The sequence below is a fragment of the Pelophylax lessonae genome (assembly GCF_965119305.1).
Source record: "Pelophylax lessonae genome assembly, chromosome: 1".
NCBI classification, from domain to species: domain Eukaryota; kingdom Metazoa; phylum Chordata; class Amphibia; order Anura; family Ranidae; genus Pelophylax; species Pelophylax lessonae.
Window position 1 is genome coordinate 751,401,175 of NC_138768.1, and position 17,529 is coordinate 751,418,703.

General features: G+C 42.9%; 1 protein-coding gene across 4 annotated transcripts in view; it reads left to right on the top strand.

The window, feature by feature from the left end:
• The window catches only part of ATP8A1 (ATPase phospholipid transporting 8A1), a 473,872-nt gene that overhangs the window by 291,025 nt on the left and 165,318 nt on the right, over positions 1-17,529 (top strand). For 3 of the 4 annotated variants that reach the window (XM_082272128.1, XM_082272127.1, XM_082272130.1), the window contains 2 exons: positions 8,990-9,034; positions 16,399-16,471. In XM_082272128.1, the coding sequence (XP_082128254.1) occupies positions 8,990-9,034; positions 16,399-16,471 (118 nt within the window). The remainder of the gene's footprint in view (positions 1-8,989; positions 9,035-16,398; positions 16,472-17,529) is intronic. The other variant, XM_082272129.1, reaches the window with a different exon arrangement.

The window sequence follows — 17,529 nt, forward strand, 5'->3', positions numbered from 1 at the left end:
TATGTTTGATCAGGATTGGGATGGTCTGAAGTGGATACAAAAGTTTATGGAAACTAACCATCTTGAAGAGGTGGCATCTGCCAAAGAGGGAGAGTGGGAAATGAGTCCAAGTCTCCAATTAAGCAGTGATTTTTGCAATGACAGGTGGGAAGTTGAGGTGGTAGATGGATGACAGGGTTTTCCAATTTTAATACCTAAGTAGGTGATAAAGTCTTTGGCTACAGAGAAAAGAGAGGGCTCGGGGCGTGGTCGCTGCATATAGCGGCCTAGGGGTAACAATTCACTTTTACCTAAATTAATCTTTAGGCCCGAGCAGGTGCGGAATTTCTCAAATAGTTGGTGAATTATGGTAGCATCTCTCCGGGGGCTAGAGGTGAAGATAAGGATGTCGTTTGCGAAAAGTGCGATTCGCAGTTCCTGTGTACCTATTCGGATGCCGTGGAGGTAGGGGTGATGTAGAATTAGCCTGGCCTGGGGTTCCAAGGTTAGGTTAAATAGGAGAGGGGATAAAGGGAAGTCTTGTCTCGTGCCCCTACCTAACAATATGGGGGCCGAGACCTGCCCATTGGCAATAATGTTTGCTGATGGCTTGGAGTACATGGCTTTGATAAGGTGGATAAATGGACCTGAAAAGTCAAAACGCGCCAGTACCTTGTGAAGCCATCCGATAGCCACCATATCAAAGGCTTTTTCTGCGTCTAGGGAAAGAATAGCCATTTCTGTGTCCTGCGAGCGTTGGGCAGCCTCCAGATCGGCTAGCACTTTCCTAGTGTTGGCTTTTGCCGACCTGTCCAACGTAAAACCAGCTTGGGCTGGGTGTATGAGAGTCGGCATAATGGGGGCAAGTCTGTTAGCGATGATTTTAGATAGGATTTTGCCATCCAAGTTCAACAAGGAGATGGGGCGATAGGAGGCGGGTTTCAGTCGGATCTTTCCCTTTTTTTGGTTATAAGTTTAATATGTGCTTGCAGTCCCGTTGGGAAATATGCATTACCATCAAGAATATGCTGGTAAGTAGTTTGAAGGGTGGGGGCAATGATATCTACCGCTAATTTGTAGAAGTCAGACGTGAACCCGTCAGGACCGGGGGCTTTGCCTGAGGGCAGTTGTTTGATAGTTTGGGTAACCTCTTCCAGACTGATAGGGGCATTCGGTGCAAATAGAAGGGTGTCGTCGATAGTCGGGAGGTGAACCTGGTCTAGCCAGGAGGAGGCAACGGCCGCGTCGGATTGTTCCGCACTATATAGCGTGCTGTAAAGCTGGGCCAGGACATCTGCAATGTCAGTGGAGGATGTGGCTATAGAGCCATTATGTTTTTTCAAGGCCATGATGGGAGTAGTGGTGAATGGGCCTTTAAAAAGTTTGACTAGGAGTTTGCCCGGTTTGTTGCCAAACTTGTGGTATTGGAGATCTTGGAGGGATGAGTGGAGTCTCTCCTGCGCTGCCTCCTAAGAATCAAAGGCAGCTTTGGCTTCACGCCAGGCGGTCCTTTTAGGGAGTTAGTTCGGGCTAGGGCCAATTGGGCCGCCTGAAGAGTGGCACTGGCTTCCGTATATTTTTTACGTATAGATCTTTTATCGCCGACAGGGTAGGAGAGAATCCTTCCCCTGAGAACAATCTTTCCTGTTTCCCAGAAGAGATTGGGGTCGGTCGTATGGACTGAATTTGTGTCGGCAAATTCTTCCCAGGTTTCCCGGACAATGGAGGCTAAGTGGTCGTCTTGCGTCAAAAAGTAAGTGAATCGCCATCCAGCCGATGAGGGGAGAGGCCGGAGAGCGTACGCGATATTGGAGCGTGGTCGGAAATGGCTAATTCGTGAATGTGGGAGTCCACGACTAAGGGCAACAGGGGGGCATTCAGGAAGGTGTAGTCTATTCTCGAAAGGGAGTTATGGGGGTTGGAGAAAAAAACGTAGAGCCCCTGCCTTCTGGTTGGGATAACCGCCAAGCATCAGTGAGTTGTAGGTGGTCATGAGTTTCCTGCAAAAGGGCTATATCCGTCTTCAAGCACTTTAGTTGGCGAAGGATCGCCATATGTTTATTTGGGGAGCGTAGACCTTTCACATTCCAAGAGACTACATTAATAAATTGATCAGAGGGGATGTAGGATCAATGGACAAGAATATAACTCTAGGGCATCTGGATTGGCAGCGGCCATATTAGGAGGCAGAGGCGTTGGAGTAAGCGCGCACGAGGTCAGTACAGGGGACGGGTTGGTAGGGGTGAAGGAGATTGGCAAAACGATGTGTACCAAGCAAAACCTAAAACAATCAAAAAAAGGGCATGAACATACCCATGGGAGACAGCACTTCACTTTTTTCCACATGCGTGTACCGACCACTACACGTTACCGGGAGGTGCCAGTGCGGAGTCCGCACGGAACGCCCCCGCCCCCACTTACTTGACATGAAGTTTGAATGAGGCGGGAAAAGCTGAGTTTGTGAGAATACCAGAGGATGAAGAGTCTCCCCGAGAGTTGAACAGCCGTGGCACCATCAGCCGTGCCGTAGTAGTGGATGGCTGGTACTGATTACCTAAAACACAAGAAGAACAATCGTCAAACAGCGTAAGGCGAATAAGGCAGACCAACCAAGCAGTTATAAATCAGGTAGTTGTCAGGTAGATGCGACAATAAGAATGCAGCGATTAAGGAGGAGGAAGCCATAGGAAGTGGCATGCATGAGTTGCTAAGGCGAATAACATAGCAAGAGTGGTGGAGAAGGGTACTTCCCTTGTCCGAGAGTGGAGTGGATGTAGGCCCAAGTGGGTTTCTGTTTCCCAGAGAGGTCTGTCAGGTGAAGCTTTTTAGCTGGATCTCTGCGGGGACTTCTTTGGTTTCTGGGTGCTTGTACTCGATGGGAGTGAGGTAGAGGGGGTCCAAAGGTGTCCATAGGCATGCGAAGATTAGACTTGGATTCTCCAGAAGGGGCCGTAAAGCGAAGAGTGGCAGGATAGGCCAAGGTAAATTTTATGCCTTGTTGGAAAAGGGCGTTACATACAGATTGCAGCGCCTTGCGTCGTTTAGAGACCTCCTGTGAGTAGTCGGCAAATATTAGGAGCTTGTGGCCATCAAGCTGGAGTGCCTTGGAATTGCGGTATGACTTGAGTATATTGACCCTATCCATGTAATTGAGGTAGCGCACTATAACCGGCCGGGGTGTACGGCGCTCATTTGAAGGTGGTCTCAGGCGGTGGGCCCGTTCGGTCGCACAAGGGGAGGTGACCCCAAGCGCTTGAGGTATACGTAGTGAGCATATATCTATGAGGGAGTCCGCTCCAAAAGCCTCAGGGAGGCCAATTATGCGCAAATTGTTTCTCCTGGACCTGTTTTTTTGGTCATCAACCTTCTCCAATAAATACTGTTGTGTCTGCTGCAGCTGCTGAGTGGAGTGGAGCGTTTCTTCCTCAATGTCTACCACTCTACTCTCAAGTTCTTGTAAATGCATAGCATGTTCTGATCTGTGCTATGCTTGCAGCAGTCATTGCTCTATCCACGGCTGCGGTGATGGTGGGGGATAGCAAGGCAGCCACCGCCTGCGCTATCCCGGCATAGTGATCAGGGGGCAAAGAGAGGGGCTGATCTAGTTGGTGCCCTGAGATAATTGTGTCAGGCATGGGTGGCTGGGTACCGTGCTGTATTCCCGCGCCATTCGCCATATTGGCTGAGGAGAGGGCGGCTTGCTGCTGATCGGTGCGAATGGCGGGAGCTGTGCTAGGAGGTCCATGGACCAGGAATTTGTCCATCGGGGATGTGTCTGCCAGCTGATGGGATGTGTGGGGCGCAGGACTCACAGTCGCGGGCTCGGTAGCCGATTTTATAACTGATAGTCCCCAGAGCCGCTGCTTCCTGTTCCTCTACATGCGGCGCCGGAACCAGAAGTCACTTTCATGTTTCTGATGCCCAAGTGCATTACTTTACATTTTACAAAATTAAACCTCATCTGCCATGTAGTTGCCCACCCCATTATTTTATTCCCTCCTCTAGGTCATTTATGAATAAATTAAACAGGATTGGTCCCAGGACAGAACCTTGGGGGACCCCACTTTCCACACTCACCCAATCCCGAGTACTCCCCATTTATCACCACCCTCTGGACTCTCCCCTGGAGCCAGTTCTCTATCCAGGTACTCACCCTATGGTCCATACCTACGTACCTTAGTTTGTACAGTAAGCGTTTGTGGGGAACTGTGTCAAATGCCTTTGCAAAGTCCAGATACACCACATCCACAGACCTTCCTTTATCTAGATGGCAGCTCATTACATTCTTAGAAGGTTAATAGATTAGTCTGGCAAGAACGATTTTTCTTGAACCCATGCTGATTACTACTAATACCTTTTTCATTACTAAAGTCTTGTATGTAGTTTCTTAACATCCCCTCCAAAATCTTGCAGACTACTGATGTCAGGCTGACCGGCCTATAGTTACCCGGGATATATCTTGGCCCTTTTTTGAATATTGGTACCACGTTGGCTTTTTTACAATCAGCTGGCACCATACCCTTCTGTAGACTATCCTTAAAGATCATGAATAATGGTCTGGCTATCACCTGGCTGAGCTCTTTAAGAACCCTCGGGTGCAAGCCACCCGGTCCTGGTGATTTATGTTAAGTTTCTCTAGTTTCGTTCTAAGTCTATCTTCTGTTAGCCGTGGAGGTACTTCCTGAGGTGTACCCACGTGTACCATGACAGCTGGGTCTTCCCCAGCCCCACCCAGTAATCTGTCCACCCGATCCGCGATGTGCCGAACCCCAGCGCCCGGTAAACAACAGATAGTTCGGCGCTCACGGTCTTTGTGACAGATTGCCTTGTCTGTCCTTCTAATAGAGACCCCTACCACCAGAACCTTTCCTTTTTCCTACCACCAGTCTTTCCTTTCCCTTTCTCCCGCCCTCACTGGAGGAGTTCTTCCCCTGGCAGTTAGGGGCGTCACTCTGCTCCAGCAATCCTGGTCCCTGACTGGTTTCCCCAACATCACGCAACAGGGCATATTTATTGAGGTGCTCCAGCCCAGGATCGGCCTCCTGGCCTTGTTCCCTTCTACTACTCCTAATTGTCACCCATCTACTCTGCTCTGATGCCTGCACCTTTTTATCTCCGCCCTCCTCTGTGCAGGCCCCTGCCTGCACCTGACAGGTACGATCCCAGTTCTCCTTCAGTATGGACATTCTTCTCAGTGTTGCTAGCTGCTTCCCTAGATTCAGGACCTGAGCTTCCAGGGAAGCAACGTGTTTACATCTTGTGCATCTGTATTCGCCCTTGATCACATGATCGAGGAACATATACATACCACAAGATGTACACCGAATCACATCTCCACACCCGCCGGGCATTGTATCGACTAATCTAATCTCATGAGGATTCAGTAATTTGTCTTTCCAGTGTGGCTGTTTTCTAGCTTCCTAACTATTTTCTTGAATGCAGAGTGTTCACCACAAGATGTAAACCATTGGTGAGCCTCAAAAACAGGAAGGCCAGATTAGAGTTTGCCAAACAACATCTAAAAAAGCCTTCACAGTTCTGGAACAACATCCTATGGACAGATGAGACCAAGATCAACTTGTACCAGAGTGATGGGGAGAGAAGAGTATGGAGAAGGAAAGGAACTGCTCATGATCCAAAGCATACCACCTCATCAGTGAAGCATGGTGGTGGTAGTGTCATGGCGTGGGCATGTATGGCTGCCAATGGAACTGGTTCTCTTGTATTTATTGATGATGTGACTGCTGACAAAAGCAGCAGGATGAATTCTGAAGTGTTTTTCGGGCAATATTATCTGCTCATATTCAGTCAAATGCTTCAGAACTCATTGGACGGCGCTTCACAGTGCAGATGGACAATGACCTGAAGCATACTTTGAAAGCAACCAAAGAGTTTTTTTTAAAGGGAAAGAAGTGGAATATTATGCAATAGCCAAGTCAATCATCTGACCTGAATCCATTTGAGCATGCATTTCACTTGCTGAAGACTAAACTGAAGGGAAAATGCCCCAAGAACAAGCGGGAACTGAAGACAGTTGCAGTAGAGGCCTGGCAGAGCACTGCCAGGGATGAAACCCAGCGTCTGGTGATGTCTATGCGTTCCAAACTTCAGGCTGTAATTGACTGCAAAGAATTGCAACCAAGTATTAAAAAGGGAAAGTTTGATTTATGATTGTTAATCTGTCCCATTACTTTTGGTCCCTTAAAAAGTGGGAGGCACATATACAAACTGTTGTAATTCCTACACCGTTCACCTGATTTGTATGTTAATACCCTCAAATTAAAGCTGAAAGTCTGCAGTTAAAGCACAACTTGTTTGTTTCATTTTAAATCCAATGTGGTGGTGTATAGAGCCAAAAGATTAGAATTGTGTCGATGTCCCAATTTTTATGGACCTGACTGTATATCCATTTGATATACAGCAGTAATGTCATAGGGAATAAAGTCAAATGATTTTTAAAAAAAATAAATAAAAGCACCAATATCCGCATGAATAAACTACAAAATGCATTTTTGGTATTATGGGAAAATATGTAGATTAACAAAAAAAAAAAAAAATATAGCACTGTTTGGACACAGTAGTTGCTTGTTAGGATGGCAGGTTTATCATATATAGTAGGTTTCCCCATAAATGCAATAAATTCATGTCATGTTAGATAAGAATTTGTGTTTGCAGCCTATGCCCTTGACCAAACCTAGGCTGCCATATACAGGTGCATCTCATAAAATTAGAATATCATCAAAAAGTTAATTTATTTCAGTAATTCAATTCAGAAAGGGAAACTCATATATTTTACTTAGATGCGTTACACACAGAGTGATATAGTTCAAGCATTTCTTTCTTTTAATTTTCATGATTATGGCTTACAGCTAGTGGAAACCCAAAATTCAGTATCAGATGACATGGCTCTCCAAATCATGGGCTGTGGAAAATGTAGCATTTCATTTGGAAATCAAGGTCCCAGGGTCTATAAAAAAAGAGTGGAGAGGCACAGATCCAAGTTGTATGAGGTCCAGTGTGAAGTTTCCACAGTCCGTGATGATTTGGGGCTCCACTGTGTTTTATCAAGTCCAAAGTCACCGCAGCCCTCTACCAGGAAATTCTAGAGCACTTCATACTTCCCTCTGCTGACCTGCTTTCTGGACATGCTGATTTTATTTTCCAGCAAGACTTGGCACCTGCCAACATTGTGAAAAATACCAATACCTGGTTTAATGATCATGGGATCACTGTGCTTGATTGACCAGCAAACTCACCTGACCTAAGCCCCATAGAGAATCTGTGGGGTATTGTCAAGAGGAACATGAGACACCAGACCCAACAATGCAGATGAGCTGAAGGCCACTATCAAAGAAACCTGGGCTTCCATAACACCTCAGCAGTGCCACAGACTGATCGCCCCCATGCCAAGCTGCGTTGATATAGTAATTCATGCAAAAGGAGCCCTGGCCAAATATTGAGTGCATACTACACTGTACATGGACATATTTTTCAGTAAGCCAACATTTCTGAATTAAAAATCCTTTTTTTTTTTTTTATTTCTTTTGTAATCTAATTTTAAGAGATACTGACGTTTTGGGTTTTCATTAGCTATAAGGCATATTCCTCAAAATTTAAAAGCAAGAAATGCTTGAAATATATCACTCTGTGTGTAATGCATCTATATAAAAAATGAGTTTCGCTTTTTGAATTGAATTACTGAAATAAAATATATTTTTGATGATATTCTAATATTTTGAGATGCACCTGTAAATATAGAATCCTCTTTGATATCCCTTTTTGTGATAGGTCTGTCTTTTAAACCTTTAATAGTTTATTTTCCATGAGTGCGTACAATATATTGAGTTATTACTTTTACATGTGTTTCTAAAACACTGAAATTAACGTTCTTGCCTATACAGCTGTGATTAAACCTGCATGTTACCATGTGAAAACGATCTATATGCCCGTCTACTACTCCTCATAAAATAATGGACAGTGTAGTTCCATTCCACATTCCATTATGGGAGCAGAATTGTTTATCCCGCTTTAGACCTTATCTTGATTTTTTTTTTTAAATGTATTACAATTATTTTCTAAAACCTTGTTAGTTACCATGGTTAGGGGGTTCTTCTAAACCTAAAAATCACTTGGAATCTGTATTATGAGCCAGCATAAGGCCCCTTTCACACAATGGGACCGATTGGGTCCACCCGTCTGTTTTTTAGGCGAACCCGATCGGGCCAGCCTTTGACCTCTAGGGGGAGGCAGATGTGTCCACTGACACCTGCCTGACATCCGATCCGACAAGATCCGCTGAAAACAGACAGATGGCGATACGCTCGCCATCCGTCCAGCGAGTCGGATCAGATGAAGTCGGACAGGCTGTCTGTTTTCATCCAATCTCCCCATAGAGGAGAGCGGGACTCTGACAGGTCCATCTCTGCACAGTGAGTGGAAATGGACATGTCATCCGCCTGCTCAGCGGGATCAACAGCGATCCCTGCTGAGCAAGCCGAGTCCATCAAAACATATCCGCCCCATGTGAAAGGGGCCTAATTCTAATGCTGGCCATAGATGTTTTTTTTTTTTGTTTTTTTGTTTTTTTTGTTTTTTTCGTTGAAGAAAATAGGAATGAACAGATTCCTCCATCCACACAAGCAAGGTGGATGGATGAAACAACCCTTCCCCCCACGGGTACTTTGTATTCTTACAGCAAGACTTTCTACAGCCACTGATCAACTGAACTTTTCCAGCTTGTATGAGCGTTGATTGTCTGGCCTCCAATTATCAACATTGGGGGAATAGGGACACTAGTGAATCTAAATTTGTCCACTCCCTTCTGAACTGTGCAGATTTTGATCCCTGCTGAACTGTGCACATTTCCATCTGTCTATGGCCAGCTTAATATGCAGAATACATTCAAGCAACTGCTTTGTTAGATCAGACCAACGGGTCTGCAGTTATTTTTGTTGTGCAGTCCCCGTTGTTTTCAGAATTTTTTTGCATTTCCTTTTTCCTTTTCATGCAGTCATTGTGCAGATCCTGAAGACAATAGATATTTTGAAGATAGCTGGTAAGATTAGCTTCCCCTGTGCATGCTTTTTGGATGGCATGTGGTTCACCCTGTGCATGATGCATGCTCAGTTCACTACTTCACATAATATTAAAACCAGATATAACTTTGCTTTCCAGGAGATCCTACAAAAAATGTTTTTTAAGCAGACGCTGCAGGGGGTCTGTGTTAAGACAAATGGCTTGTGTCCATTTTTAGTACCATTCACATATGCCTAACAAAGGGCATAAGTATAGTCCTAGAAGACCCTTTGCTTGCCATGGGGCCCTAAAAGTACAGGTGGCCCAAAGTTGTCTGGCTATGTATATATATATATATTTTTTTTTTTTTCACGTTGTCCTAGCACTTCATAAATATATTTGAATAAAATGTATGTAAATAGCATAGGAGCCACTGTATGATTGATGTGAAAGCAATTTGTATGCTATATCACTAAAGGAATTTCATTTGAGTTGGTGTTTGAAGTAACTTAGGCCCCATAGTGGTTTTGCTAACGGGCCGCTTCAGACAGACACAATGCAGAGCAAGCCATTGTAGTAATGGGAAATGATCAGCTGCATTGAGACCGCAGGCTATGCTGGTGACTAGTACTTTGTCTTCAGCTTGTCTTTTTTTGGCACGCCTTCCATAGATCCTCTTTAATACAGGGGCTGTTCTGCATAGGCATTCCTTTTATAGATTATTGTGCCTCCATATCATGCATCTGTCACAGTATTATTCTTGAAGTGGCCTTGGTAGAACTTATTGTCCCTCGGGGACCCAATGCTCTAGCACAGGGTGGCAATGCAGTATATCCGCCCAAGGCTTCTGGATAACAAGAAATGCAATTGCGTAATTTTGTTAATAATGCAGTCCTACTGGTTCGTCTATTTATACTATAAAGGAATAATTACATTTTTAAATATTTGTAAGAAAATATGAAATTATTGATTAAATCATAGACCCACAAGCTCAATGTATGAGCAAGCGTTAGTGTGTTTTTTAGCGTCTCTCCCATGTGGATTCATCAAACTGGAATTATTACTCGGGGGCCTTAGTAATTTTATCTATGGTAATATGTATGTACTGTCTGCTTGCTTTTCCGGTGTTTCCTATAGTAGGCTTTATGGTAGGCGATGTCAAAAATGATCCTAGTCTGTAATATGTACTCTTATGGTAAGCCTAAAGCTGGCTGGACAGGCTGATCTCAAAAAGCCATGTGCACACACTGCAATTATCAGGTCTATTTTCTTCTGGTTTAATTGTACCAATACTTTATATCACATATGTCAAACACAAGGCCCCCGGGCCATATCCGGCTCGCCAGGCCATGTAATGTGACCCTTGCACCTAGGGCTTTTTTCAGCCCTTGCCCTCCACTCCCTGCTCACCACTGTCACAGAAGCCTTCTGTGTTTACAAGAACAGCTTTGCTCTTGGCAGTTTGTGGTTTTCAAAGATCCCTGCACACACGACTAGGCACAGAGGGGACAGATGCCGACCAAGGCGAGACGGGGGCACATAACATTGCTAGACTAGTACACTGCTAGTACACTGATGCTAAAGCCTGGCCAGAGATACGAGGTAGGTTGTGGGGGGGGGGGGGAATGAGGGCTGTGGAGGGAGATGTGTGCAGAGGGGGGGAATGGGGGAGAATGGTGCATAAGTCCAAGCCAAGGAGGAGGGGTAGAAGTGAGATGAAATTGCACTCTGTGCGCCACGTACTTCTTAATCCTACACTCTATGCGCTACTTACATCTCAATCCTGTACTCTGTATGCCGTGTACGTCTCAATCCTGCACTCTACGCTGCGTTCGTCTCAATCCTGCACTCTACGCTGCGTTCGTCTCAATCCTGCACTCTACGCTGCGTTCGTCTCAATCCTGCACTCTACGCTGCGTACGTCTCAATCCGGCACTCTGTACGCCGCATACTTCTCAATTCAGCACTCTGTACGCAGCGTACTTATCAAACCTGCACTCTGTACACCGCATACTTATCAAACCTGCACTCTGTACACCGCGTACTTATCAAACCTGCACTCTGTACACCGCGTACTTCTCTATCCTTCACTCTGTACGATGCCTACTTCTCAATCCTTCACTCTGTCATATTGAAGGTCCCATTTGTGTGTGTGACTCTTTGACAGATTTATCTGGTTGCACAGTTTGCAGCATTTTTTATTGCAGGGTTTGCTCCTGGGAGCAAACCCTGCAATAAAAAACGCTGCAAATTGTGCAACCAGATAAATCTTTATGGTTTTACTCATTGATCAACACCTTTCACCCATGATTATTCTAACAGGCATGTCAACTTCCTGGACACCACAGTATACATCAATGATGGCAAGTTTCATACTTCGATATAGTGCAGGAAACTTCATTCTGATTATAATGTGACAAATAATGGGAGCAAACCCTGCAATAAAAAACACTGCAAATTGTGTCTAAAAGTTTCACACACACAAATGGGACTTTAAATATAACAGGATCATACAACATACAAAAGATGTAGCAAAGGATCTTATGTAGGCAAAACAGGACAGAAGTTGCAAGTAAGCATGAAGTTGCAAGTAAGGATAAGTTTGCACAGACATACCATTAAGAAACATAACTATGCTAGTTTTATTACCATTGCCAGTTACATTACATACAGCGTGCTGAGGACATCTATGACGAAACGCGTACAGCGTAGTTGCGTCACTTCCCGATCCGGACCTGCCGTGGAACGCATTGCGTTCCGGAATATTATACACGATACCGCCGGCTCTTCTGCTTGTTCGCTCTCCCGAGAGGGAGATATTCTATATGCTTTTTACCCTGCATTAAAATGTGAGTACCTTTTCTTATGCACCTAAATAAAATTTACCATACGGAATTACACTATATGTCCCCCCCTTGTTTATTTTGCACACCATAACACCGGAGCAATACCCAAGCATAGCTGAATACCGGAGAACAGCACGGTCCCTTCCCTCTTCCTCTCATAAAGAGCCACAAGGAAGTAGAGGACCTCTAGGAACCTACATCCCCATGCTGAGGTATACCGCTAAAAAATACCTTGCCTAATACCCCTTTGTGGGGTTGGGCACTCTGGTGAGTGCAAACCTATTACCTTCATTATTTTGAGCACCTTAGTGCACAAAGAAATCAGAACACAGCCACTGGAAGATCAAGCACTTTATTATATGGACTTTCTTGTTTACAGCTGTAGTTTTTTCTAACCAGAAGCCTTTTTTATGTGCACTTGTTGAATCTTGCACACCCCCTTTACTATTTCCCCATTTTTTGGGACTTTGTTACCAAATACACTAATTACCTTTCACTCATTAGTGTTTACACCTGAGAGGTGAGCACTACACATCCCATCTTCCCATCACTTTGCACTTTATGTAGAATTAAGAGGTGAGCACCATATGTATATGGAATAACATCACTGTCACTTGGTTTATTACTCGCAGATAACATTATTTTTATATATGCTGATATTATAATTTTTTTAATTTTTGTATATGTTGATACCTTATCCTTTTTGCACAATTCACCACATCACTCTATTGCACCTTTTATCACTTAGCACCTTAAAAATAATTTAATTGTACTGCGTATATATTGGTGTTTTATTTATATTTTATATTATATATTTTTTATATATAATATTTATAGGCGTATCATATGTAATACCTCTTATCAAATTGTATTAAGTATTATAGTGACGTCAATAACACATCCCCCATTGGGCAGCGCCAATTCCCTACCCCTTTTATATATACAATAATCAGATATAGTTTGTTGCTATATCCCAGGGAGGCTGCAGCCCCTTCATTCCTTTTCCATAGCGCGGGATCCCCTTATTATTCAAATACCACCAAAAGAAAGCTCTATTTGTGGAAATTTGGATACAGCATCGCACGACCGCGCAATTGTCCATTAAAGTCACACAGTGCCGAATCGCACAATAGGGCCTGGTCATTGAGCAGCCAAATCCTCCCCGGCTAAAGTGGTTAATTGAAACAAGCATAAAATCCACATAAATATGAATGACAAGACAAGTAAAAACAAGTCCTAACTCCTCTGCTCCCTACTGGCCTGCCTATATCTGCATGTATACATGTAATGTATCTAAATTGCATGCTATACTTTTCATATTTCAAACATGTGGCAGATAAGTGATCACATGGAAGTAGCCGCTCATCATTAACCATTTAGTCTCCTTCAAATTCATGGTGAATTGGGTTATTGGTGCTTACAGGTATAATAGGAACCCATACAATTTTGTATATATAGGAGGAGGTAGAGCTTGGATCCACCTCGGTTTGGGTGTATGTGTTGTGTGTCTCTCAATTAAAAACTTAAGTTACTAAAACCAGTAATAGTTGAATGCAGAGGCCATTATTGAATATGATTAAGGGTATATACATTTATATAGTCTCACAAATAAAACTGGCCCTTTGAGGGCAACCATAATGCTGATGGAGCCCATGATGAAAAAGTTTGACATCCCTGCTTTATATGGTGTTCCTAAACATGGACTGAAAATATTCTGCAGGATCATCATTCTAAAGGATCATAAATTTACTCCCACACATTCACATACACCCAAACAACACAAACTACAAAACTGTTACAAGTTTAGTGTATGAAAAAGGCAAATAATGATAATTTTTGCTTTTACATGCATTTAGATTTTGTACAATTTGACCTAAAGCTGTGGATTGTACGGTTTGTGCAGATGCCTTAACACAGGTTAAGGCCTTGGGAAAAGGTGCCTTAACATGGCTTCAATTCTTAGAGTAAATGCGGAAGTACACATGACATTCTTTTTTTTATAAGATGTAATCTTCGGTACTTGGCCAGTGTGATGGAAATTAATGGGGTTTGGAGTATAGAAATTTTCTCGGTGTGCTGAAAACTTCATTGCGCTAAAAAGCACACTTGTGGATATTAATATGTGCCATTAATCCCTTGTACTGAAAAGTACAATGTACAGCTCTTTTGTTTAACGAAATCCTAGCGCGCTCGGTGACAAAGAAGGGAACAGGCGCACGCTGTGTCACGATCAATGCCAACAGAAGAGTCCCTGTTTCAGAGCAGAGCTCTGGTTTATAGTCAGGAAAATGGGGTTTACAGTGGGAGGGGACAACTGTATCGCACAACCAATCACACACATGTATACATTCAAACGATCAATAGAAAGAGGAGTGTATGTTCACGCAAGAGCGGAGCCGCGTGCATGAGTTTCCCGCCGTTGGGTGCACGAACGACCATGCACTATTGCTAACAATTAAACCCACATGTAGGAAAAATGCCCGCCAAACACTATACAATGGAACTAGCGTGTATCTCATGAACATTGCCCTGCTAATATGTGTGGTTAGAGTGAATCCTATATAATATAGTTCATAAGAACCATATTTGATAGTGATTATGCTGTTGGTCCAGTAAATGAGACTTTATTCTGCAAAGGAAAATAGCAGCAGTATTTCAATCATGCGGATCAGCATAATAGAAAGCTACCAGCCATTATTCCAGAAAAAAGGCAGATATTATCAAAACGAAAATAATTCCACATCATAAACCTATTTCTGCCAGTGAATACCGGTGCCCCGGGTGGCTAATATATATTTTTGTGGTCAAGTTTGCATTGCACTGACATAGATCCAGACTGGTACTTGCTCGTTCACATAGCCGTTCAGAGCGCTCGCCGATAGGGATGATCAGGCAAGTAGCGTGCAGTCCTCATTTAATGGAAGGTTTCCACAACTACAGGTATTTCCTCAATGCCAGTAAGATTTTTTTTCTTATTCCCAATTTTGCCATTCTCTAAAGAACAATGTTCTACAGAAATGAAATTGGTTATATATAGGACTTGATAGCAGTACGGGTATAGGACAGCCTACATTTGTATTAGGAAGAATGTTCCTCCTCTTCTCTATTCGTCAGTGAATTGCTCCTTTGTCAGACCATGGGAACAGAAATAGGTAAGTGTAGTAAGTAAATCAGTCATTTCACTTTTTCCCAGTCTGCAGTTTACGGTCCATCACCATGTCTTTGTTCATCTGCCTCCACTAAGCAGACAGACCTTGATGGCAAAATCTCTCAAAACCTGTCCAAGAAGGAGGAAGGGGATTGGGAGCTGGCAATGATTCAGCTAGGACTTTAACTGTTTGACTTTGGGGCCTCTTATCATTGTAGCATGTGCTAAAACAATCCTAGACAGAGCACACTCTGACACTCAAATATATCAGCTATGTGGAATGGTAAGCAAATAGTCTATATCCAGTGGCTCCTTATACTAAATAGTGAATTAGTTCCAAAAGGTCTATCACCCCATGCTCAAAAATAGAATCCCACCAAACTTTGTGGACTGAAATGCACTACAGAGATATGACCACCGAAGAAGGTTAAGTTAAAATGTTGGTTGCGATATCCTCTGCACTGCATCGATCTTGCTTTAAAGTAGTAATAGGTTCAGCATGCAAAATGTTTCCCTAATTGGTCTGTGTCCTCCCATCTGCATACACAAGTATATAATCCTCAGGCAAAAGAGAGGATCCCCGTAGTGTAAAAGTAAATATATATACATTTTTTTTTTTTTTTTTTAAATGATGCCAAAGAATGAAGATGGGGAACCATCGCATAGCTCAACATTTTTTGTGTCAGACATGCATCCGCAAGTCTTCAAACTCTGACAGGTTTTGTCAACTAGACTTTCAGAGTCATGGGAAAATCAAGCTGGGAGTTTTTGACGATCGACCTCAGGGTTATTAGCCCAGCACATTTCTGCTATATTATAAGGCTTGTCTTTGTTGGTGGTCATATCTCTACAGTGACACATTTGAGCATAGAGCGATACATATTTGGAAACTGCTTCAGAATTTTGCGTTTGAAGAAATATGGCTTTGGACAATTTATTTACCATTTCATATAGTTGATTTATTTAAATGTAGTGTGCTGCCTACTTTTGTTATTGTCAATTTTTTAAAAAGATATCACCTAAAATACCTTGTCAATCAGGTTATAAAATCTTCTACTTTACTTTTCTTTTTTCCTAAATGGCCAATCATTATTGGCTTTTTTTTAACGCAGTGTTGTCTGTGGTGTGTATTTCAGAACTTTCCCCCTGTATAATACATTCTAAATAAATAATACCCAACCTCTTCATTATTCAATGAAAACGGGTATGTAAAGCAGGGCAGTCCTCCTACTGATGCTGTTATACAGACTATTTGAAAGGTGAACCTGCAAAGGTGTGAGAGCTGCACAAGTAACCCATGTTTTCACAATCCTCTATAATCCGTAGTGGAGAGCACTGCATGGTGCATTGTAAATGTCTCAATCAGTTTTGTGTTTCATAACAAAAAGGCAAATTTCTTTCGTTTCCTAGGCATGAGCCACCAGGAGATGATAATCAAGGTTTTACAGATCCAACTCTACTGGAAAATCTAGAAAATAATCATGTAAGTGTTTTTTTTTTTTTTACAGTTTTCTGTAAGTAGGCTGTTTGTATCTTCTTATAGCATGCATTTCAGTTCCTCGGGTATTCCGGATACTTGATTTTGGAGGAAGGTGGATTCCCATTAAATTGTGTATCTGGCAAAAAAATGAAAAGGAACATGCATAGTACATGTCTACATTAGATGCCACGTGTAGATAAACAATAAATTTGGTGTTGGTTATAGAAACTGCCAGCTACATCCACACCCTAGAGTCAGACATTGCAAAAAACACGAAAAGCAGGAATAATGGGTGAAAAAAAAGAACCACCCCTAATTCCTAAATAAGGACTTTACCTGATGTAGGGTATGCAGTCAGTGAGCATGACACAAAAAAACATAATAAAATTCATACAAATTTATTAAATATAACCTACATTAAAACCATTATAAAAGAAAAAAATGCACATAGTTACTTTGAATAAATGCCACGTGTTTAGTCTATATAAAAACTCCTACCCGAAATCCAGGGAGCTCCTAAAATCCTGCTGTAAGCTGACAATACCCTGTTAGGCTCCGTTCACATATTGGTGTCTCGGATCGCGGGCAGTATCGCTGCAATTCTACTTGCGATACCGAATCATTGCAAAACGCAGAACGCCCGTGCAATCCCTGTGACTTGCAATGGCACCTTCTTCTGAAACTCGACAGTCTATTTCTATTCTGAGAAATAAAGGCTATTCCATGTGAGAAATTGCTAAGACACTGAAGATTTCCTACAATGGTGTGTACTACTCCCTTCAGAGAACAGCACAAACAGGCTCTATCCAGAATAGAAAATGAAGTGGGAGGCCCCGATGCACAACTAAGCAAGAGGACAAGTGCATTAGAGTCTCTAGTTTGAGAAATAGACTCCTCACAGGTCCTCAACTGGCAGCTTCATTAACTGCCCACAAAACGCCAGTTTTAACGTCCACAGAGAAGAGGCGACTCCGGGATGCTGGCCTTCCAGGCAGAGTGGCAAAGAAAAAGCCATATCTGAGACTGACCAATAAATGGAAACGATTTAAGATGGCAAAAGA